This window comes from Telopea speciosissima, chromosome 6 (assembly GCF_018873765.1).
Source record: "Telopea speciosissima isolate NSW1024214 ecotype Mountain lineage chromosome 6, Tspe_v1, whole genome shotgun sequence".
In the NCBI taxonomy this organism is placed as follows: domain Eukaryota; kingdom Viridiplantae; phylum Streptophyta; class Magnoliopsida; order Proteales; family Proteaceae; genus Telopea; species Telopea speciosissima.
In genome coordinates, this window is record NC_057921.1 from 54,357,671 (window position 1) to 54,381,956 (window position 24,286).

Here is a 24,286-nt window from a genome sequence, read left to right on the forward strand (position 1 = left end):
GGTTAGTCACATTTATACAAGTCCATAATATAGAATTGTACATAAGGAGTTTTGGTCTTCCTTCTAATTTCTCTGAAACTTTCTCAAGAGGGAAAATCGAAGTGAGAAACCCTTGACAAGCACATGGTAGGGCATAATAGTGCAAGAGCCACGGTTCACTCCAACAACATCGTTTGCTGCATATTGATGAAGATATGGCCACATTCAACAGTTCAAGGTAATTAACTTCTTGCCAAAAATATGGTAAATATCAAAATGTTAGTGATGAAATTTAAATGTTAGACATCAGAATTTGATCTACGGCCTCACGGTCCCATTTATATATATATGCCAGAATCAGATGGAAGACCGCTCGCTTAACATTTAAGAAATATGGGAATTAATCCATAACCCGCATTTTCTGATCAAGTTCTTTGTCTGTACAAATGTTTTTGTTTTTATTTTTATGGGTTGTCAATTTGTTCCATGTTCTTTGGAAGAGAAAACAGAAAAGAGATTAATTTTCTGTGATAGAATCAAACAATCTTTATTTCACCAAAATTCAAAACAAATACCACAACTCATTCAGTAATAATTATAAATAAATTAAAAAAAATACCACCAACCCGACATAATCAGAAATTTCCTCCTCCTTCGTTCTAGTGAGTATTAATGGTGGAAGCCTTGTGCATTGAAACGCTCTTTTCTTCCTTCTTCATTTCGGTCAGAATTAACGCGGGAAGCCTCGTGCACTGGGAACCAATTTTTTCCTTCTCCATTTTGATCAGTAATAATGGCCCGGCATGATTTCCTAATCTGACCTTGTGTTCCAGTAAGGACCTCTACAGCTCCCATCTTCACCATGGCCTGACCAAACAGGATAGTGAAATTAGACCCATTAGCTAGAGACATCACTGTAACCCTAGTTTGAGGATCCAATGCCAACTCTTGATCTATCTGTAGAATTCCTCTGTTTCTCAACAACTGCCCATAATATGAATTGTCAAACAGGTTTGTACTTAGCTGGTTCTGATCTAGACTAACTGTGTTGTCCTTCGTTGCATTCTGTGGGCAACTGAGCCTCAAAATTGAGACTAGGGAAGGGTCCATGGTCGGATCAGGCTTTCCTGTGTTCTGGAAATTGTAGAGACGATCCAAGATGAGTGAACAATGTGCAACTCCCACAGTGTGACCACCTAATTACAACATTAATAATACATAGAACTCTCTCAACATTAATTTGAACACATCAATTATGAAGTAGATATATAGGAAATTAAGGGTGGGAATTGAAGACATTTTAATCAAGTAGTTAGTTACCAAGCAGGAGAACCATGTCTGTAGGGCTAAGTCCCTTATTTCCAAATGCTGCAATGGCTTGAGAGATCGATGCTGAAGGGCTTGGGAGATTGACTTCACTGGCAAGTGATACTAAGCCATCCCTTCTCCCTGTTTGTACATTGTATCTCTCTCCTCCATCCTGCAAATGTAAAATCCTATTAAAAAGTGGCAATTTCAGACCCCAAACCGCCTGAACCGGCATTGGTTGTTTTAGAATTTGGTTTACTAATCCCAGCCCGGATTAGACCATTTTAGAATATTTCTACTGGATTAGAGAGATGCATGGCACATTCCAACGTCCAAAGATCAACCCACCATAAGCGGTTTAGTATTGGATAATACTTGTTAAGCAAGTTTAATTTTGGACTGGGTCAGGGTTGGACCAACAATGTGAATCTGAGCAGCCCAAACCAACCCTCACCTAGACCCAGTTCTCATTCATGCGCCCACTATGAACTCGTTCTTTATTACTTTTTGTAGTTAAATGTCAAGGGCATTTCAGATCTTCGTACAATAGAGAGAGTAATTATGAGATCATAATGTGAGGAAGTCACAATTTCCTGTTGCAAGAAAAACTAAATAGTTACCAAGAAAACAGCATCACGAGCAGCCATAACGATAAGATCAGCACAAGAAACTAAACCGGGACAAGCTCTCTCCACAACAGCCTTTGCTTGATCGATGACATCGAATCCTCTCAAGCTTAGGTTGGGAAATGCAGTCTTCTCGGTCGTATTTCCATCTAAAAGGATCGATGCATCGCAACCCTTTTCATTGAACCAAAAATACACCATATATAAGCATTAATAAGGTTTAATTAACAAACTTAATTAATTAAGCATATAATAATAAGGGAGAAGTCATTATATATTATGTACCAATAATAGCACACAAAACTTGCTAATTAGTAATTACCACCCTTATACCCATGAGCACATATACATATATGCTTACCCTAACAAAGCAATCATGGAACTGCAAGCGAAGGAGAGCAGGAGCAATGGTTGGGTCCTTGATGAATTGTGTGGTGACGACATTTCCGACGATTTGTTCGACATCTCTGAATCCACATTTTCTGTTGTAAAACCCAACTTGCAGGTCACCAAAGCATAAGCCAATGAAGCTCATGAGTAGAATGAGCCCAAGAAGTGTAACTCCTGCCCTAGCCTTCATTTTTATGTTGGGGGTTAGTTGGGACTACTTCGCTTGATTTAATTTTGAGGTTTGAACTGAACTGAAATGAATAGGCAGAGAGAGAGAGAGTAGTGATGGAGAAAACAAAATCTCTCTCTCTCTTTGGTATTTATAGATGAGGAATTAGAGATTTGCCCAAGCGCTTGCAATACTAATACTAATTCATCATTGAGCTAGAGTACTACTACTACTGCATGACTATTTCATATGCGTGTGTTGTGTTGTCCATGAACGTGAACCCCATGTAATGGGGAAATTAAAAAAAGAAACATCTAGCAACACTCCTTAATTAATGATCGTTGGATCAATTAGTTGTGATATTGATGAGATCATAGTCAGTGCATCTGATGGCTTGTAACAACATGGTCGGTTTGTTTGGTAAATAGGACCTGAGTGGTTGTCACATATATAGAATAGGCTTATCTTGTGGGCCCCATTGCATGTATATGACCTGAAGATTCTGAACCACTCATTTGCTGATCAAGGATTTACTATTTTCCATTTTTGTTGTTGTTGACATCATTAAGTACTAATGTTAGACCTTAATTAATATGAGAGATTTACTTGTTTTTCAATGCGAAAGGTGTTTAATTTGATATCTAAAGTCTAAACCTTTTTATTTAGTGGTATGTTTGGTCCGCTATATTGGTTCGATCGACATCAATTGAATTGAAAAATTAATAAGAGTTTGACAAATTAATTATTTTGAATGTTTGCAAACAATAAACTCGAACTGGATCGAAGTGAAGATCGTTGTTAATTAGGCTATTAATTGGTAATCACAAACAGTTCACAACAAAAAGAGAAGAATATTATTGAAGAACTTGTAAGTAATTAAGCAAAAGTAAGTTTATATCTAATCATCATGCATGGCTATTTTAATTTATAGTCTTCCAAAACTCACAACCTTACTCCAACGAATGGCTTCATGAGTTGTCTTCAATGGTTATGTTTTGTTTGTTAGAGAATGAATTTAAGTAATTTGACTTTTCCAAAAGATCTCTCTCTCTCTAAGTAATTTGACTTTTCCAAAAGATATATATATATATATATATATATATATATATATCTTAGTAGCTGCAAAGAATTGAAGATAAAAAATTGGAGAGTTTGAGGTCTGCTTTGGTATGATTTTTATTTCAATTTTATGTGGTGATTTTATTTCAGAATTTGTTTGGTTTGGTTTTTGTACCTTATTTATTTTTTGATCATCTCTTATCAAGGGGCTATGGGCCACTAGCCAGGGGGGAGAAAGGGGGAGAATAACAGATGTACATATCATATCCAATTAGGGGAGAGACAAACATGCGACCTCTCCCTGGACTAGAAATAGAAATCAAATGGAGTAGAAACTTTGAAATAGTTGAGAAGTTATTTAACATTTGAAATTGAAATTGATTTCACCTAATTCTCTTTATTTTTTAATGAGCTCATGGTTAATTTGATGGGCAAAGCAAAATTTTCATGTTAAAAATAAATCACTACCATTATTCTCTTGATGGTCTTACCGTCGCCATCGCTACCAACACTATTGCCACTGCCACTACCACCACCACCTCCACCCCCCCCCTTCCCGGCCCCATCCTCACCCCACCCCACCACCACCACCATCCTCTCCCAAAACAGATATAGATAATCTATTCTTAAAAATTGAACTATCAAATTGATTTCTTATTCTTGAATAATTCAATTTGATGCAACCAAAACAATCTTAATTTCTTGACCCAAAATCTATGTTGACTAATTCATGAAATCAATCTGAAATTGAAATAGAATTCATAAAAATTTATTTTTCATAATAACCAACTTCATAGTTGAGTTTTGATTTAAAGCTGTATTTTAATTATGGGGAAATAAACGTTGCCAGGCTGCATGGTGCTTGCACCAATGCGGTGCATCCAATAGGGGTGGAATTTTTCGGGTGGTGAGGGCGGTCATTTTGCCCTCTTGCGTCTGGGTGCATGCGCCACGCAGCCTAACAATCTTCTTTTTCCTTTATCTTATATTTTATTTTTTATCACTTATGTGATCCAACATGTCCTACTTGAATCAAATATAAACCTTGAAAAGTTACCACCATCATTCATTGACTAACTTGCTAAGCATACTAGCCAATTTATCTATATACTCAATTTATGTGGATTTCACACATAATTAAATTTATCATTTTCATTTATATTAGAATCAAACATCCTCAATATATTCCATGAATATGTTAACCTTATGGGAGAGGGTTTGCAACACGGATAGTGTACAATTTCATGCCTTAGAGGAGGGGCATTATGAGAAAACAATAAAAATAAGGGGGGGGGTATATAAGGCATTTTATAGGGGTGGTACTACACTAATTAATCTGAGTCTTGTGAAGATTGTCTGCATGCAATTTTGAAATAAAACTGGCGTTGTACAAATCTTTTACCCATATAGCAATTCGTAGATATCTTTTCAAAAATTTGAATGTATTCTGTGATTTTGTCTAAACTCTTAAGCCGTAGACACATACTTGACACGTGTTCTCTGAATTTCTCCAAAGTCAATAGAATTAGCTATCATCTTTGCCGATTCCATAGAATCCAAAAAATCTTGTAACCATGTTGGCTTAACCCTTTACATTCATGATTGTAAATACGTGCGAAGGTTTAGATATCATATTAAACACCTTTTGCATTGAAAAACAAGTAAGAACCCGCTTGATAACCTTACGGGAAACAATTTTTGGTGTTTTTCTGTTCCGAGAAACGGGAAAACACCATAAAAAGTGCTTGATAACGGAGTGTTTTTGTTGAGTGTTTTTGGGAACAGAAATTGAAATTTATGGTCTGTGGAAGAATTTTGCTAGAACATCAAATACATGTTCTGACATTTCTGGGCTGAAATTTACAAAAGTATGCCTGATAAAAAAGGAGGAATTTTTGGACAAACACCTCACGATACACATCTCTCACTTCTCACTCGATGCTCCTTCAACCTGCAATTCGACCCGTCAACTGGGAAACCAGAGAGAGATGAAGGGAAAATCGTTCCCGATGAAGTTTCTTGCAATGAGTTGAATCTCACATGACCATCTCCATCTCCAGCGACTGGACACAGTTTCCATGCCTCTTGCGATGTGAATCTCGTCTCATATCCAGCTACTGAAACCAGAGCTCAGATCTTGCATCTCCAGCTTCCTCTTGTGAATGAACTAGAGGAGAAATCTCATCTCCTGCTTCCTCTTGCGACTGAAACCAGAGGTGTTGTGGATCCTCACTGAACTTCTCAAACTTAGCAGGTAATCTCGGTCTCTCTCTCTCTCTCTCATATGGTCATACCATCTGATGAAACCCTATTCTAGAAATTCCCCCTTTCTTTCTCTTTGTTGCCTCTCCCAAACCCTCTTTTGTTGCTCCTATCTTTCACTGTTCTCTCTCCTATCGCTCTCCCTCTCGATCTCGAGTTTGTGCAAAGAGAGATAGAGGAGGATGAAAAAACAGGTGGTTCTTCACCAAGCTCATGTGGTTTTAACGGACATTGATGTCTTTATTTTGTTGATTTGAGGAATCTAAAGTTCGGAAATTGGGGTTTTGAATTCATTCATAGTAGCATTTTTGTCTTAAACAAGATATGTGAACATATTTTGCTTAATTATTGGAAGATGTGAATGATCTTTGTGTATGAATTTTCCACACACCCCTTACTCATTTGAAAACGTTTCCAGAACAAGTTTACCAAGCGGGACAAAAACGGTTTCTCAGCACAGAAACAGAAAAACCTCTTCTGCTGTTTTTCAGCACTGAAACAACAATAAAGTTATCAAGCGGGTACTAAAACTCTCATACTAATTAAGATCCAACAGTAGTAATTAATGATGATGTCACGAACAACAACAATAATGGAAAGTAGTAAATCTTTGACCAGCAAATGACTGGTTCAGAATCTTCAGGTCATATATATGCAATTGATCGAACAAGATAAGCCAATTCTATATATGTGACAACCAATCAGGTCTTACACTATCTATATATTATTAAACAAACCGTCCATTTTGTTACAAGCCATCAGATGCACTGACTATGATTTCATCAATATCACAACTAATTGATCCAACGGTCATTAAGGAGTGTTGCCAGATGTTTGCTTCTTTTTTTTCCCATTACATGGGTTCACGTTCATGGACAACTCATTGATGAATTAGTAGTAGTAATACAAGCGCTTGGGCAAATCTCTAATTCCTCATCTATAAATACCAAATGAGAGAGAGATTTTGTTTTCTCCATCACTACTCTCTCTCTCTCTCTGTCTATTCATTTCAGTTCAGTTCAAACTTCAAAATTAAATCAAGCTAAGTAGTCCCAACTAACCCCCAACATAAAAATGAAGGCTAGGGCAGGAGTTACACTTCTTGGGCTCATTCTACTCATGAGCTTCATTGGCTTATGCTTTGGTGACCTGCAAGTTGGGTTTTACAACAGAAAATGTGGATTCAGAGATGTCGAACAAATCGTCGGAAATGTCGTCACCACACAATTCATCAAGGACCCAACCATTGCTCCTGCTCTCCTTCGCTTGCAGTTCCATGATTGCTTTGTTAGGGTAAGCATATATGTATATGTGCTCATGGGTATAAGGGTGGTAATTACTAATTAGCAAGTTTTGTGTGCTATTATTGGTACATAATATATAATGACTTCTCCCTTATTATTATATGCTTAATTAATTAAGTTTGTTAATTAAACCTTATTAATGCTTATATATGGTGTATTTTTGGTTCAATGAAAAGGGTTGCGATGCATCGATCCTTTTAGATGGAAATACGACCGAGAAGACTGCATTTCCCAACCTAAGCTTGAGAGGATTCGATGTCATCGATCAAGCAAAGGCTGTTGTGGAGAGAGCTTGTCCCGGTTTAGTTTCTTGTGCTGATCTTATCGTCATGGCTGCTCGTGATGCTGTTTTCTTGGTAACTATTTAGTTTTTCTTGCAACAGGAAATTGTGACTTCCTCACATTATGATCTCATAATTACTCTCTCTATTGTACGAAGATCTGAAATGCCCTTGACATTTAACTACAAAAAGTAATAAAAGAAGAGTTCATAGTGGGCGCATGAATGAGAACTGGGTCTAGGTGAGGGTTGGTTTGGGCTGCTCAGATTCACATTGTTGGTCCAACCCTGACCCGGTCCAAAATTAAACTTGCTTAACAAGTATTATCCAATACTAAACCGCTTATGGTGGGTTGATCTTTGGACTTTGGAATGTGCCATGCATCTCTCTAATCCAGTAGAAATATTCTAAAATGGTCTAATCTGGGCTGGGATTAGTAAACCAAATTCTAAAACAACCAATGCCGGTTCAGGCGGTTTGGGGTCTGAAATTGCCACTTTTTAATTGGATTTTACATTTGCAGGATGGAGGAGAGAGATACAATGTACAAACAGGGAGAAGGGATGGCTTAGTATCACTTGCCAGTGAAGTCAATCTCCCAAGCCCTTCAGCATCGATCTCTCAAGCCATTGCAGCATTTGGAAATAAGGGACTTAGCCCTACAGATATGGTTCTCCTGCTTGGTAACTAACTACTTGATTAAAATGTCTTCAATTCCCACCCTTAATTTCCTGTATATCTACTTCATAATTGATGTGTTCAAATCAATGTTGAGAGAGTTGTATGTATTATTAATGTTGTAATTAGGTGGTCACACCGTGGGAGTTGCACATTGTTCACTCATCTTGGATCGTCTCTACAATTTCCAGAACACAGGAAAGCCTGATCCGACCATGGACCCTTCCTTAGTCTCAAGTTTGAGGCTCATTTGCCCACAAAATGCAACGAAGGACAACACAGTTAGTCTAGATCAGAACCAGCTACGTACAAACCTGTTTGACAATTCATATTATGTGCAGTTGATGAGAAACAGAGGAATTCTACAGATAGACCAAGAGTTGGCATTGGATCCTCGAACTAGGGTTACAGTGATGTCTCTAGCTAATGGGTCTAATTTCACTACCCTGTTTGGTCAGGCTATGGTGAAGATGGGAGCTGTAGAGGTCCTTACTGGAACACAAGGTCAGATTAGGAAATCATGCCGGGCCATTAATACTGATCAAAATGGAGAAAGTAAAAATTGATTCCCAGTCCACGAGGCTCCCGGCTTTAATTCTGACCGAAATGAAGAAGGAAGAAAAGAGCGTTTCAATGCACGAGGCTTTCACCATTAATACTCACTAAAACGAAGAAGGAAATTTCTGATTATGTTGGTATTTTTTATTTATTTATAATTTTGATCTACAATGTATTAATGAATGAGTTGTGCGATTTGTTTTGAATTTTGGTGAACATCAAGACCAGTTTATCTATTTGGAATAAAGATGGTTTGATCCATAAGAAGAACATTAATCTCTCTTTTATGTTTTCCTTTTCAAAAACATGGAACAAATTGACAAAGCGATCTTCCATCCTATTCTGAGATCCCTCCTTTTCGATAGTTTTTGAGTATTGGAAGAACAATTTTCAAACTTTGAGCGGTTTCTAATATCACCACCAAATTGTTTTAGTCCTACCATCGTTATAGAATCTTACAGGAATAAATGAAAGTCGCAGTCAGGGGTGTCCGCGGGTCAGGCCAGGCCAGAGCGGAGATTTCTAGGCCCAGTGTAGGGCTGAGCCAAGCCTAGGCTGAGACCTCAATTTGAGTCTGCCCGGCTTGGCCTGATCCTGTATTTATTATAATCAGGGGAATAGAACGCTACCTGGCCTTGTATGCGATCACGCCCAGACACAGAACTGCCTTTAGGCGTCTTGAAAAAATCCACCTTTTCATAGGGGCAAAGCAGTCATTTCCAGGTGCCCCAAGCCGATTCTGTGTCTAGGCAAGGTTGCCATGCTAAGCGCAGCGTTCTTTCTCCCTCATAATTATAAATTAAAATAGAGCCAACTTTTCCTTCAACCACAATCAAGGGAGATCGAGGCCTTCAAATGGTGTTGATAGGGTATCATGCAACAATGGGAGGGTAAATTCGATTGATTCCTAATCAAGTTGGATTGGTAAACCAAAAGACCAAGGGACCTTAACCTGCTTACACTGGCCTGAGGATGCCTACCACAACACTAATACTAAAGCCTGTAGATTATGCATTATAATCTCCACCCAAACAACATTGGGTGTACTTGAAAAAAGGCTAGATATCAGAACCAGAAACGTCGTCTACCAAGAACAGAAAGTCTTCAAAGGATCTGGCTAAATCTTCCCCCACTCAAACTGATCCACCACAAGGTTGAAGAAGCAATTTCATTACTATCTTCAATGCTAAAACCACATTGAAAATATTTGAATTAAAGCAAAGACGTTCTGCGTTATATGGGATGCTATGCTAGAGGATAACACAGCAGATGTGAGCTTTAAAAAAAATTCAAAGTTTTAATGTCTGCACGGTTTGAGAGAGAAAAACAGTGGAGAAGAAACTTCAATAAAATAGTCTACAAAAACCTATCCTCATAAAAGGGGAACTGCTATTCTTCTGAAAATCCTCAAGAATTCTTAATCCTACTCAACCACAGCCAGCAGTTCACCTGCTCGACAAAAGCAATGCCTTCCATCTGATCCCAAATCCACCTGCATGCCATGGATGTAAAATAAGACCTCAAGACATGATAATGTGAAACTATGGTGTGCAATACATAAATCAAATAGGCATGCCTAGTTCAGAAGAAAATTTGTTTGGCACTAATTCTAGAAATTGCACTTGAGATGGTTGCTAGCCAAGCATCTTTCCAACTTAGTAATCAAAACACAATCTAGGCAATGTTATCTTGCCTAAGGTTCTAATAGGGTCAAAGAAATTGGGCTTTTGCACACAATCGGTTGCAAGATTTCAACTGTGTGGCATTTGGGCAGGTTCATTAAACAAGAGGACCGAATTGGACAATAACCTTCTCACAAATTGTACTTCAAACGGACCCTAAAAGCACTTAGATTGTGTCATTTCATAGAGCATAGGCAAGCAACGGGAGGACATCAAGGGGAGTGAGTCCCTATATTTTTTGGGTGTCCCATCCCCTGCATATAAATCACGGAGTTTTCTATTCAAGACCATAGATAGCACCTTACTAATATGCATGATAACACTACTCACCTCATATGCATTAATATCCGATAGAAGAACCTGCCAAAATGAAGTTCCATCTTATTATAGATAAAAAAAAATAATAAAGCGCTTGATTTAGAATTCTATTAATTTCTGATCAGTAGTTAGTCAACAGCCAAAATTGGGAATGCTTTGTAAGATGTCCGCAAGCAGACAACTACAAGAAATCACTCTCATGCTTGGCTGTTTGATTGTTTACCTTCTTTCCAGCCTCTACACTGCTCACTTCAGCACCAACAGACAAAACCTGTTCAAAAGAAATTAATGTGATTAAAGATCCTAGGCATCCATTGAAATGATTACTTTCTCCCTTTTCCTCTCTCTTTGTGGGGTGGGGTGGATGTAGGCATGTGTTTGTGTCTCACCTCACCCATCAGGTAGCGCTCAAATTTAACAGCTGATTTAGGCAATAACACTCCGCCAGCTGATTTCTGTACAGTTTTGGACAATTAACATGAAATTACAGGGATAATAAAGGCAAAGGAATAAATATCAATTAAATCAGAATTGATTATAACTTCGAAAGAATTTTTTTCCTCCATTCAATACTAGAAAACTTTCATTTGAAAAGTTAAGAGTAGAAAGTGGATTCAAAAAGAATATTAAAAAAAAGTAGGGTGCGACCCCGGCAAAATATAGACACAAATTAGACCAAATCAGGCTGGGCTTGGCCAGGCTCAGGCTCACTTTGGATCAAAATCCATCAATTTTCCAACCCAGGCCAGCCAAATTGCACCTCCCAGAAATAAGACAACTACAAAAGCAAGTTGGTACACCCAAAAAAATATAGGAACAAGACAAATGCAAAGGCAAACCCACAAGAAAATTCGTACGTATGATTAAATACAAAGATCCTAATGTATGGTGCCTCCTTTCTTCTGGTTCAACAATTGTTTAAATCACCTTTAAACACAGTTTTATCTAGCTCAGGAGTTCTTTTCCGGTTTTCCCCCTGATCTATAAACCCCGAATTAAAAAAAAAGAGGTGTTACGTGTACTAACACTAACTATAGCATTAGTCTGAAAGCAGCCCACCGATACCCCAGCCTTAGTTAACAATCAAACACCAATCCAAGTTTGGGCTGTGGAACAACCTTAAGTTTGGAAAGGGCAAATCCAGCTACCACACTCAGATCTCTCAAAATGCCAATACAGTAGCACTATTGAAATCTTTATGAGCATGAGTTCGGTGACATACAACATTTCAATTTTATCAGTGAGGGAAAAAGGTTTAGACAAACAATCCACAGAAATTTGCCTAGTTCTTTCCAGTAATAAGCTCCATATGATGGAATGAAGAAGTATTTCCAAAGCAACCACCCTTTCAATCAGAAATCTCATTCCATCAAAAATCAGATCCTAGACCCCAATAGGTAACAATTTAACTACACAGTGGTGAGGGAAGACATGCATAGCTTAGGCCCTGTATCAAGTATGACCTTGAATAGAGCTGATTGGAGGGCAAGGATCCATGTAGCCGATCCCATTTAGTTGGGTAAGACTGAGTTGTTGTTGCTGTTGTTGTAGTTTGAATGGTCCAGAAGGTCCAATATGTGCAGGTAAAACTAAATAAAATGTGATAATATAGTGTATATAGGGTTCATGAAATGATTCGGGTTAGTTTGTTAGAGGTCTAGGGTTCAAACCTTGGCAATATACATTTAAAATTACACTTTACCTCTGTGCTAGAAATTCATATACAACTTCAACATAACATTAATGGAGAGGGATCAACACGCTGCCCCTAATATTGGCATCATACACGCCTAGAGGGAGAGAGGAGTTTCAGTGGGAATCAATTCATATAGTTGGGGATGGGGGGGGGAGGAGAGGGGAGCATTTCATTAAATGAGGAAAGAGGAGGGAGAGATAGACTATGAGGGGTGCTTCTACATGCTCTATTGGCTACAAATTAACGGAGACAACGAGGAAGATATATGGTCAGGTACTTACTTTTATCTATCTTAATTAATTTCTCTCTTCTGTAATTTTTTTTTAAATAAATGGGAGCTCCTTTTCAATGTACTAGCAAAGGAGTTGAATCTTTACAAGTGTTCAGTGTGAATTCATAATTTATTTATACTTTATAATTTATATGCACTAATTGCCTTCCCTCTTTATTTATAATTTAAAATTTATATGCAGGGAAGACTTCTTGTTGATAATGTTGTCCAAGGTGGTCAGGGAAGTTGTAACTCATCAATTGTTCCTGCTGCTGATGATGGTCAAGGGTCACCAATTCTGTGTTGTTTTTGAATTGACATAAGGGGATCAGCCCATTGGATGTATGACTTTCACATTGTCAGTGTCACTTCGTACGCAATTGCCTTTGGCCTCAAATCATAAACTGTCCACAGCCCCACATTTATGGTTATAATAACACATGGCTGCACGCATTTGGTATTGGTACCCTAATTCATGTATCGTCCATTTTGAATAATAAATGCATATCTTCAATTTATTACAATTCTCTATCTTAGCTTGAATTTTTCCAAGCTCAAAAAACAATCTTCTGGAGCTATCTCCACCTTAGCCCCCAATGGGTTCTCAACTGCTGCTAGCTCTAATCAAGTCCAAGAAATGCTTGAACTTGAGTACTAGAATATGATTGGTCATCAAGTCTGCCGGATTTTCTTCCATTGTGATCTTCACCGTGATACTTCCCCAAGAGATTATTTCTCAAATGAAGTGAACTTTGACATCAATGTGCTTGGTCCCCTCATGGTACATCTGATTTTTTATCAGATGTATGGCGCTCTGACTGTTGCGATACACAACAGTCTGATCTTGTTAGAAGCCAAGATCCCCAACCAAACCTCTCAACCATAAAGCTTCTATAGTAGACAAGGCAACTGTAGATTGTAATGTTGTCTTGCAGCTAATGAAGCAACCAAAAAGAGTTAAAACCTAACCTCTCAGATATCTTCTTCTGTCCGAATCGCAAACATATTCAAAATCAACATAACTGACAACATTTCCACTAAGAGCATTGTTCCTATCATATATCAAGCCAGGATTTGTAGTACCCTCCAAGTAGCACAATATTCATTTCACTCCTGCAAATGAACCTTGCCAGGATGTCCCATATATCTATCAACAACACCAACAACATGTAAAATGTTCAAATGAGTGCACACCAAGGCTTATATTTTACTGACATCATCAGTCTTTGTAAATCTCCATGCCCAAAATTTTCTTGGCTACTCACAAGTCTTTCATCTCAAACTCACTACACAGCTAAGTCTTCAACTTGCTAATTTCTAAAATGTCCTTGGCAGCAATCAACATACAACAACAAATACATAAATGAACCATCTAAGAGCTTCATGTGATAAACACAGTAATCGTACTCACTTAAAGTATGATTATTGTGAATAGATTCAATCTATTCAGTCATGGGAATAGTCCACTAGGCATACTCAGAACCTATAACCAAGGTTTAAAATCTCGTTTCGTTCGGTGTTTCGGTCAGACCGAAATTTCCAAAATATGGTATTTTTTCTGTGAGTTTTGCTTGGTCATTTGTGGGAGTAAAACCGCCAAAATGATCGAGATTTCGGAAATTTCTGAAACGAGATGACTGAAATTAACTAGATTTCTGATATTTTCGAAACGATATGACCGAAATTTCCGAAAATTTTGAAATATTGCATTTTTTTAATTGAATGTTGCATTTCATTTCGACTCGACCGAAATACTCGAAATATTCAAATTTTTGACCGAAACGAAACGAGTTATTGAACTATGCCTGTAACAACCTTTGACACGTGGAAGGCTGTTTACCATCAACATTCTCAACTACAGTAAATGTAAAAGAAACCAATCCATGTTCCTTTGAGGTGAACTGGTTTGTCTCTTCTATATGCTAGTAGCAATGTCGTATTGTTATTCGTCATCTTCCTGTACCTCTTGGACACCATTTGGATCGTCTAGAGTTCCAACTTCCAACTTCACCATTTTACTGACACCGTGATTTTTTCTTGTGTTGATCAACTCCTCCTTTTGTTGATGTAGCATCATAGACTCATCAAATTTTACATAGCTAATAATACGAAACCCAGGTGACTGAGGATCAGAGCACAATAATTTGTATCCTTTAACACCTTATGTATAGCCCCTAGGTATATGCACTTTCTTGCCCTCAACTCAATTTTACCATCATTGCATATGCAGAACAACCAAACTCTCTCAAAATAGAGTAATCAACAAGAATGCCAAACCATATTTCTTTAGGAGTCTTGCACTCCATAGCAATAGACGGAGACCTATTTACTAAATAAGAAGCAGAGTTGTCTGCTTCAGCCCAAAAGTCTTTGGAGAGACCAGTATTCGAGAGCATACAACATTCCCTCTCCAAGAGAGTTTTTCTCATCCGTTCTACAATTCCACTCTGTTGAGGTGTTTTTACAATAGTGTGGTGTCTCACTATGCCTTCATTCTTGCAGAACTCATTAAACTCTTTTCAAAAAATGCCATGTTGTCGGTTCTCAGGCGATTAATTTTCTTCCCAGTCTGCTTCTCGATAACGCCTTCCATTGCTTAAATTTGACAAAGACATCATTTTTGTGTTTCAAAAAATACACACAAACCTTTCTAGAAAGTCATCGATAAAGGTCAAGAGATATCGATACCACCCTTTGATGGAACAAGAGTAGGACAGCAAAGGTCTGAGTGGATTACATCTACTGTACCATTGGTCTGATGAACCGCCGGGCAGAACTTAACTCTACACTACTTGCCAAAGAAACAATACTCACAATCCAACTTTTTGATAGCATGGCCGCACGACAAACCTCAATAGTTCAGCATTGTCATACTCCTCTCGCTCATATGCCCGAGTCGCATATGCCAAAGTCGAGTGGTAACACTGTCTCTTGACTCAAAAACTGATGCAACACTTGATACAATGTTACCTTGAAGGTGATAGAGACCATTGATCAGCTGCCCTTTCATCACAACTAGAGCACCCTCACAGACTTTGAGAACACCTAAAGATGAATACTTGTAGCCTTGGGAGTTAAGAGTCCCCAAAGATATGAGGTTCTTTTGCAATTCTGGAACAAGTCAGACTTCTATCAGGTTTCTTAGAATGTCATCATGCATCTTGGTTCAAATTATTCCTATCAAAACAGTGCCACCATTAATTGATTAATAAGTGGTAAACCAATCTTTCTTGGGACAAATGTGAAAGGAATAAGCCGAATCAAGGATCCAGTCATTTCCCGAGCAGCTGGTGGTCACGGATGACATTTTTAGCATCATCAGAATTTTCCTCTACAACAGACACTTCAGCACTAGTAGAGGCTTTTTCTTTCTTTTCCTCTCCACCTTTGCTTTGAGCAGTCTTTTCTTATGTGCCCTTTCTTGTGACAGTATTAACATTTGATTTTTTTGGAGGACTAGATTTCAAACAACCTCTGCTATTTGAGCCTCTTCCTCTGCCTCTACCTCTCACAAATAGGCACTTCGGCTGATTTTTACTCCATTTCTAGATACTTTCTTTTTCAACTCCTAAGAGTTTAAGGAGACTTTGACGTCCATAGAAATTGTATCTTTTCCATAAAGTAGAGTGTCAATGAAATGCACATATTTGTGAGGTAGAGAACACAATACAATCAAGGCTTGGTCCTCATCACTAATTTTATTATCAGCATTTTTCAGGTCCATAATGATTTTATTGAATTCATTAAGGTGCCCGTTTATGGTTGGACCTTTCATCCGTAGGGTGTAAAGCCATTGCTTCAAGTATAGCCAGTTCGTGAGGGACTAGCGTAGTCTCTAATATGTTCCATAGTCCAAAAGTTGTATTCTCTTCTGCAACTTCTCGCAACACCTCATCTATCAGGCTCAAGTACATTGCACTATAAGCCCCTGAAAGCAAATCTCCCTTCTCTACTTCTAACATACTGTCAGATAACTTAGCTTTAACCTTTAAAGCCTAGTACAGCCCTTGCGTAACAAGCAAACCTTTCATATTGATATGCCATAGGCTGAAACTGTTTCGCTCATAGGCTCAAGTACATTGCACTATAAGGCTATAAACCCCTGAAAGCAAATCTCCCTTCTCTACTTCTAACATACTGTCAGATAACTTAGCTTTAACCTTTAAAGCCTAGTACAGCCCTTGCATAACAAGCAAACCTTTCATATTGATATGCCATAGGCTGAAATTGTTTCGCTCATCAATTTTTTTATTTTTTTTATACTTAGCAGCAGAGACAAGTGCAGTCATCGTGACAAGGCACCAATAACTAGTTGGCTCTAATACCAATTTGTAGTGAAAGACACCAGGTTATAGCGATCGCCAAGTTGTAATGGAAATCACTTGCTAAGTACAGGTCTACAGGAAGATGTTACGTGGTTTGAACTTTAGCCTACATTCACAAGCGAAGATGGCAAGAGAAAATTGTTTTTTCTTTAGCTTGGAAAAATTCAAGCCAAGGTAAATTATAATAAATGCATGTCATGCATTTATTGTATATCTTGAATTCAATATAGACGGTGTATGAATTAAAGCACCAAAATCAAATGCATACATTTATGCATTATTACAACCATAAATGTGACATTTATGCATTATTATTACAACCATAAATGTGACTACGGATGGTCTACAAATTGAGACATCAAAGTCAATTGCGTACAATTACGAAACGGCGCCAACAGTGAGAAAGTCATATAGTCGACGGACCAACAAAAGATGACAAAGGCAGCGGCATAAACATATAAGAAATATAGATGAGAGTTCTGCATCGTGAGTGCCAAGCCAACACGTGAAACCTACATGACACTATTCACGACACTATTCATCTAGGCTCCTCTATATAAAGGGGAGTGATAGGACAATAAGTGACAAAACAAATCTTCTTTAATACAACAACCACCCAACCTTATCCCAATTTAATGGGGTTGGCTACATGGATCCAATCAAAACAATGTAAGGAAAACAGAGGTCTAACAAAAAGGGAATGAAGAGATAGGAAAGGAGGGGTGGGAAGTAAGATGAGAGAAGGAAAATGGGAAAAGACAAATAAGAAAAAATGAAAGGTAAAAGATGAAGGTAAGAGAAGAGGCACAACCCAACAAGTCAGGAAAATCTCAGCTAAATAGGGCCTGCTACATGGATCCTTGCCCTCCAATAAGCTCTATCCAAGGTCATACTTGGAACAGACCCAGACCATGCATGTCCTTCCTCACTACTCCTATGGTCATTTTAGGCCTGTCCCTAACTCTTTTAGCTCTTTCTATCGGGATCATATTACTCCTCCTTACTGAGGCATCCCTAGGCCTCCGTTGAACATGACCAAACCACCTCAAACGACTCTCTTGGAGCTTGTCATTGATCGGGGCAATTCCCAAGTCAGATCTTATACGCCCATTCCTTACTTTGTCCCTCCTAGATTTTTCACACATCCATCTTAACATCCTCATCCCTGTTATGCATAGCTTCCCAATATGACATTTCTTAACTGCCTAACATTATGCCCCGTACATCATAGCCGGTCGTACAACAGTCCTATAGAACTTGAGAGAAATAGAAAGAGTTCATTGGATGCATAGAGGTTTTTTGGGTTAATAAGAGTTTTACTATTCTCTTATATTCTCCATTGTTATTAGTAGAACCTTCGCCCCATCTTCACCAATGGATGTAAGCTAAAAGCCGAATCATATAAAATCCTCCTATATCTTTTGATGTGCTTGTTTTATGTCTTATATTTCTCATGCTACTAAGACCCATACTTAGTAGGCAATTTCCGTTACAACCAAGTAATTTCCTCTACAACCTGGTGTTTTCCACTGCACGAAATACACTTAATTATCAAGATAAATGATTAATGACTAGAGTCTGAATCAAAACATTAGTATGTAAGTTTTATATTACAAAATTGAAGCTGTAATGCTGTATTGTATCACCAACTTAGCTGGTCTGTTTATTCAGGCATATTTAGCAACCCCTTGTCTCGAGTCCAGCAAAGACCTGAGCTCACTCAGGCCCAGAGCTTTTAGACCGTAGTCACTGTACTGTAAGCGTAGGTGAATTAAAAAAGGGGTACAGGAACTGAATATGAAGAATTATAACTCAGAAACACTGAAAAATCTCATCACTATAAACTTAGGAGTTCACTTTCTGAAGAATTGACCTGAGAGGTTATCTAAAATAAATTAAACACGAATTGGACGAATATGTCTTATCGGAAGAATTTACATATAAATTATTAGATACCAGATATCCTAAAAGAGATAACAAAGAACAACAGCAAAAGCTATATACCTCGGGCAACTCCTCTAGACGAATCAAAACTCTATCTGCTTGTGGAACAACCTGTAAGAGAAAGGAGCAGAAAGCCCATGAATTCCAGCAAAAAGAAGTATAAAACTCGAAATCCACAAAGAAACTTGTAAAGGAAAATAAAAATTAAATGAAGATTCCACACTCAGTTATAAAATTAGACTTCCAAGCAGGGGGGAGGGGGAAAAGGGACCTTTGTGGGTTCCCATTTCGTGGCCGCTGCATTAATTCTCAGAGCATACTTCCGCAAACCTAGCAACAAATCATGTACTAAAATTAGAGGAAAAGAAAAAGGAAAACAAGTCATTCAAAGTAGATGAAGCATTAGAGAGTACATACCTGGTGATCTCTGACTAGAGAAAGAAGGAATTGCTTTGTTGGAAGAGAAAGGTTTCGCTACTGTAATAAAAGCAGACGCCATGGATAAGGTAGAAGAGAGACACGGAGGAAAAAGAGGCAAAGCTCTGAATGAGTAGATCGTAGAACTCAAATAACAAAGCCCAGCTCGATAGTTATTGTTCTGCACATCAGGTCTCGCCGTTTAAATAGCGGCGGAAGTTCGTCGATTACAATGAAGATATGGGTGCGAACGGGTTTGGACCGTTAGCTCACCGGTTTTTTCTAGACAGTTCGGAGTGTGTTCTCCCTTGGGGCAGTTGGGCTTGGGCCTCCATTAGGTGGCCCTCTCTCCTAGTCCTGCACTGCTTCCACCTATCCATATTATTGGTCTGTTTGGTTACAACTTACAAGTGAGTCGAACACGGATCTTTATCCCCTACAATTTTCTGCCCGTCCATTTCCTGCAATTCCTCTCATAGGATGGAAATGACCATCCTACCCCTTGCTCGAACACATTTCTTGGGTGGGTTCCACGGTTCCACTTCCACCCCCCTATTAGAGGGACTTTGGGGAAATGGACCGAGTAGATAATTGCAGGAAATAATTTTTCGTCGAACACCCGCTTTATTTTTCTTAGGAAAAAGAACTCTGCCCGGGAGCATGGCTTACACTAGCGTTCTCATGTATCTATGTCGGTTCTCCCCATGTGAAAAGACGTCCATACCCCTTATTTGGGGAGGAGAAAAATAGAAACAAGGAGTGCTGTCGTAGGCCACGCACCCGAACAAATAATCACTTCCCATTTTTTATTTTTGAAGAAAGCACGGTCTTATCCATTCATAGTAGCAGCATTAACATTTTTGAAAAATTTCATTCAATTATTTCCACAATCTTTGAATTTTTGAAAATTTCCATTCAAAAATTTTGTAGATCTAGCTAAAAAATAAGTTTCATTGATTTTAATTATTTTGCAAATAAAATAAAAAATAAAAAGAAATAAATTACTTTGATCTCCCCTACCCTTTCTGATAATTCAGCGAACCTCCCCTACTTTTCAAATTTGGTTTCACTTAGCCCCAGTCATAGTACATTAATGATTGATTCGAAAATGAGTTTTCAGAACTCGCATCAACAAGAATGATGGTCAATTTTAATTCGCTACCTCTTTTTTGGATTAAAAGAAAAAATCTTAAATAGAATCAGAGGAAAATAAAAGATTTACAGTATATGTAATATGTCTGCCGGTTGGATAACTTGTCTTTCCTTCTTACTAATTAAGAAAGTGAAAATAGTTTGTAATGTCATAAAACTAAAAAAAATCCTCCATCACCAAGGATGATCCTTTGGCAACGTGACCCAATTCACTAGTCCTACCGAGTCCGTCCATATTTTTATTAAGGAAGCAGTTTTCTGTACAAGAGTGTGGCCTATGCCAGCACTCCCATGTGTCTATCTCTCTCCTCCTTAAAACAAGGGGGCAGAGGTATCTTTTCACATGGGAATGAGAGATAGACTCATGAGAGTGTTGGCGTAGGCCACACTCCCGGACAGAGAACTTTTTCCCTTTTTATTATTTTGCTTTCCAATGAAAGGGCTACCTTGACTCCTTGTTTGATTCCTCTTGCCTATGCTTCTTCTGATTTCCTGCACAACCAAAATTTATGTATGTCACAATGAATTGATGGTTAGAGATTATAACAGCACCCTCTCTAGCTCCCTTGGTGTTAGGATCAAAGTTCCCATGAACAATGATTATTGGATGATATGTGGTTAGAAAGCCTAGCGAAAGGATAGTGGAAGGGAAGAAATGACTTGGGAAAGATGATTGATTGTTGGAGTTAGAGATGTAAATGGATAGCTGAAATTCGTATATGATCCATGTTCGAATCCATTTAGGGTTTTCGAATTCGAAATTTTGGTTTCTGAAAAATTATCTGAATCCGTCCAAAAGTTTGGATTCAAATATTTACATTTCGGATCGGATAATATTCGGTTAATTTACTATCCAATTGTAAAATGCGATTAGTTTAATAATTTTGTAAAAACATATGATATGTTACTATATTAACCTTATTATAAACACTTTTATAAGGATATTTTGGGTATATGCCTAATCCTAAGTAAAAACGGTAATCGGATTTGGAAATCCCTAATTGATATAGGTCAGATTCCTTTACTAATTAGATAGTTTATCTGGTTGGATAATATTCAGTTATCTGATAAACTCTCGATTTCGAATATGATATTAGTTTTTAAAATTCCGTCGGATATCGGATCGAATACAAATGTGTCATTCAATAAACGGATTCAAATTCGGATCGTAGTATATCTGAACCGAATCCAATCCGGTTTACATCCCTAGTTGGAGTGGTCAATTTTAATTTGCTATTTCTATTCTGATTCCCCTAATAAACAAACTTTCACTTCCTATAACCTTTTAGATTGTTCAAATTACCCCTTAATGGGACATTTTCATTATTTATTTTGAGGAGAAAAGTTCTCTATAGGGGAGTGTACCATCCATGCCCAGACATTGTGGGAGGCGAAATGATCACCCTATCCCTTATGAAAAGCAAAAATCCTGCACCCCAAGATGCTTTTGTGCGTGTTCTCATTGTGGTCCTATGCACACGGAAGGGCTACATTCCCCCACAAAAACGCTCCTCCTAACTAACTTCACTAAAGGTGAGGTTCAACATTTGAGTAATGAACCTTAGATCCGTGCTTACAAAATTTGGGTCCACATTTGCTTGCTTTTAAAATGAGAAAATAAAGGTTCAACCCTTCATGTGCATTGTGCAGTATACATTGTATTTAGGATTCCTCGGAAGGCTATGTCTCTTGGGTGTGAGACATCTTGGCCACAGTCCACTCTTTGGCTTCAAGATGTCTGTGTAAGTGATATCAATGATTGTACGCACTCTTATTATTATTAGTAAAGTTTCTCGTTACCCAAAAAAAAGTTTTTAGGATTCCTCAACCTCAACTTAAGTCCCACATCGATAGAAAATAAAAGAAATTAAAGAGAGATGGGCTATAAAATGAAGAAAGAGAAAATGGTCAAATCATACCTTTCTCGGCCTTTTGGCTAAGATCAAGTGTAGTATCTGTTCTTATCAGTTTAATATCTGATACGTGGATCATCGATCCACATGATATTAAATTAATTTTTCTTGGGGGAAGGCCCACCATAGTAGCTTGCTACTGGGGTCCTCAAGCGTCGCCCATGCGTTGCACTACTGCACGGGCCTGGCGCATCCCTTCCAATTCATATTTCAAATCTATTGTAGTTGGTTTCAGGATTTACATTGGGCGTTTTAAATTTATAGAAAATAATTGTCCAGAGAAAAAGGTTGTTTTATTTTAAATTTTTTTGAAGTGTTTTTTGGGCCTGGGCTTTAATGGCGGCAAGTGGCAATACTATCCACAAAGGCACTTGGCACATTATATTACAATTGTCGCCAAAACTTTCAGTTAGATTCCCGACCTTTTCCCGCGTTTTTACATTACGGTCAGGGTGTCAAATTTGGTCATGAACCGGGAATTAGGCTGAAAACGGCCCCCAAAACCAACTCACCCAATAATTCATTGGTCTGGTTCTAAAGATCTACTAACAAGTTATTGGTCTGGTTCTGATAATTTATCGGCTAACTAGGAACCGTTGTAATCAAAACTATGTTCTAACTAGGAACCGTTGTAATCAAAACTATGTAGTCTGGCTTTTGCTTACCTTGGACGTTAATTTCTTTCTAAATGACTTCATATTGAGTTGTGGTCCTGGTTTTGCTCATTGTTTGGCTTACCTTGGCCTTAATTTCTTTCTTTTCATGACTTCATATTATGGTGGAAACAAGTCTTATTGTGGTCTCCTATCAGATTTGGGCCCAAAGAAATTTTAAAAGATTTGAAATAGGGTTGCAAGTTTGGCCTTGTCGGCCCAAACCTGCTCTAATCCCGAATAAGGCCTGGGCTAACGATTTTTGGCCTTGAGGGCGGGTTAAGGATAGAAATTCCTGGCCCAGAATCAGGATTGAGACCTCGGGCTCAGCCCGACCCTGATTTTGGCCCTAAGTTTGACCCTGATTTTTTACCTTGATTTTGACCCTGATTTTGGCCTTGATTTTATACTTCATTTGTTTGTTATGTTAGTATCTAGTATGTGCTCTATGGTTCACTAAAGCTTCATCTTTGGGTTGTATTCCGTGAAGAAAATTCTTTATCTATCAAAAAATAGAAGTTATGATACGTGTGATCAAAGAATATAATTATTTAAAATGGGGCTTAACCATTGTCCCAAGGAAAAAGAAACATAATAAATTAACCAGATTAATGTGAATTCGACCCTTTATTGTGTTGTTATGTAAACATTCAACTATTTTAATTTGCTTATTGCAGCAGGGTCAAGGTCAGGGTTAGGGTTAGGGCCAAGGTCAGGGTCAGGGCCAATAGGCCAAGCCCAGCCCAAGCAGGGCCAATCAGGGCGGGCTTTGGCTCGGCTTGGCACCGTTAGGGTTAGGGCGGGCCTTGGCTCAGCTAAGGGGACTCAGGGTTGGGCTAGAGTTTTAAAAAGCCTGACCCAACCCGAGCCTGTTGTAGCCCTAATTTAAAAGATCTAACAAGTTGAACTTCACCCTTCAATGATTAGATGTGAATTTTTTAATGAATACAACGGTTGCTAGATCTGTTCAAGATCTTTTTTATATTATGTGCTAGGGCTGCAACAGGGTCGGGTTAGGCCAGACTTTATAGAACCCTAGCCCAACCCTAAGTCCCCTTAGTTGGGCCCAGGCCCGACCTGACCTTGACTCAGGTCCTGAAAAATCCAACCCTGACCCACCCTCAGGGTCGGGCCAGGCTAAACCTGATTGGCCCTGATCATGGGGAGGGGGAAGGAAATGCATGGCCTGGAATGGGTTCGGGAGAAAATTATCAATTATACGTTTAAAGTTTATAATTTATATATTATATCAATATATATTTTATAGTACAACTTAAAACAGGGTCGGATCGGGCCGGGCC

At 38.3% G+C, this 24,286-nt stretch overlaps 3 protein-coding genes and 1 non-coding gene across 5 annotated transcripts; 2 read left to right on the plus strand and 2 right to left on the minus strand.

Moving 5' to 3' along the window:
- Positions 1–648: 648 nt before the first annotated feature.
- LOC122665933 (peroxidase 60-like) lies at positions 649–2,493 on the minus strand. Its single transcript, XM_043862060.1, has 4 exons — positions 2,275–2,493; positions 1,908–2,087; positions 1,300–1,459; positions 649–1,175 (listed from the first exon to the last, which is right to left on the minus strand). The coding sequence occupies exons 1-4, from the start codon at positions 2,491–2,493 to the stop codon at positions 649–651; spliced, it is 1,086 nt and encodes a 361-aa protein (XP_043717995.1).
- Positions 2,494–8,271: 5,778 nt separating this feature from the next.
- Positions 8,272–8,622, plus strand: LOC122665934 (peroxidase 60-like). Its single transcript, XM_043862061.1, has one exon. It carries the CDS (start codon positions 8,272–8,274, stop codon positions 8,620–8,622), a length of 351 nt encoding a protein of 116 aa, XP_043717996.1.
- Positions 8,623–9,886: 1,264 nt separating this feature from the next.
- Positions 9,887–19,548, minus strand: LOC122663652 (10 kDa chaperonin 1, chloroplastic-like). 2 transcript variants are annotated; one of them, XM_043859260.1, is made up of 7 exons: positions 19,268–19,541; positions 19,122–19,180; positions 18,911–18,961; positions 11,004–11,069; positions 10,838–10,885; positions 10,627–10,656; positions 9,887–10,106 (listed from the first exon to the last, which is right to left on the minus strand). In XM_043859260.1, exons 1-7 carry the CDS (start codon positions 19,347–19,349, stop codon positions 10,038–10,040), a joined length of 405 nt encoding a protein of 134 aa, XP_043715195.1. In that variant the 5' UTR covers positions 19,350–19,541; the 3' UTR covers positions 9,887–10,037. The 2 variants fall into 2 exon arrangements, with proteins under 2 accessions (XP_043715195.1, XP_043715196.1); XM_043859261.1 differs by lacking the exon at positions 9,887–10,106 and adding an exon at positions 10,494–10,550 and having other exon boundaries at positions 19,268–19,548.
- Positions 19,549–22,334: 2,786 nt separating this feature from the next.
- Positions 22,335–22,530, plus strand: LOC122666480. The gene has a single exon (XR_006333662.1). It is a non-coding gene; the product is annotated as a U2 spliceosomal RNA (small nuclear RNA).
- Positions 22,531–24,286: the final 1,756 nt, after the last annotated feature.

Coding starts and splice junctions, on each gene's coding strand:
- LOC122663652 (XM_043859260.1), bottom strand. CDS start 19,349: ATGGCGTCTGCTTTTATTACAGTAGCGAAACCTTTCTCTTCCAACAAA. Junction 10,657..10,837: donor GTGTAGAGGCTGGAAAGAAG/GTAAACAATCAA, acceptor TCATTTTGGCAG/GTTCTTCTATCGGATATTAA. Junction 10,107..10,626: donor CGGATATTAATGCATATGAG/GTGAGTAGTGTT, acceptor CATGGCATGCAG/GTGGATTTGGGATCAGATGG.
- LOC122665934 (XM_043862061.1), top strand. CDS start 8,272: ATGGACCCTTCCTTAGTCTCAAGTTTGAGGCTCATTTGCCCACAAAAT.
- LOC122665933 (XM_043862060.1), bottom strand. CDS start 2,493: ATGAAGGCTAGGGCAGGAGTTACACTTCTTGGGCTCATTCTACTCATG. Junction 1,460..1,907: donor CTCGTGATGCTGTTTTCTTG/GTAACTATTTAG, acceptor TTACATTTGCAG/GATGGAGGAGAGAGATACAA. Junction 1,176..1,299: donor AGACATGGTTCTCCTGCTTG/GTAACTAACTAC, acceptor TGTTGTAATTAG/GTGGTCACACTGTGGGAGTT.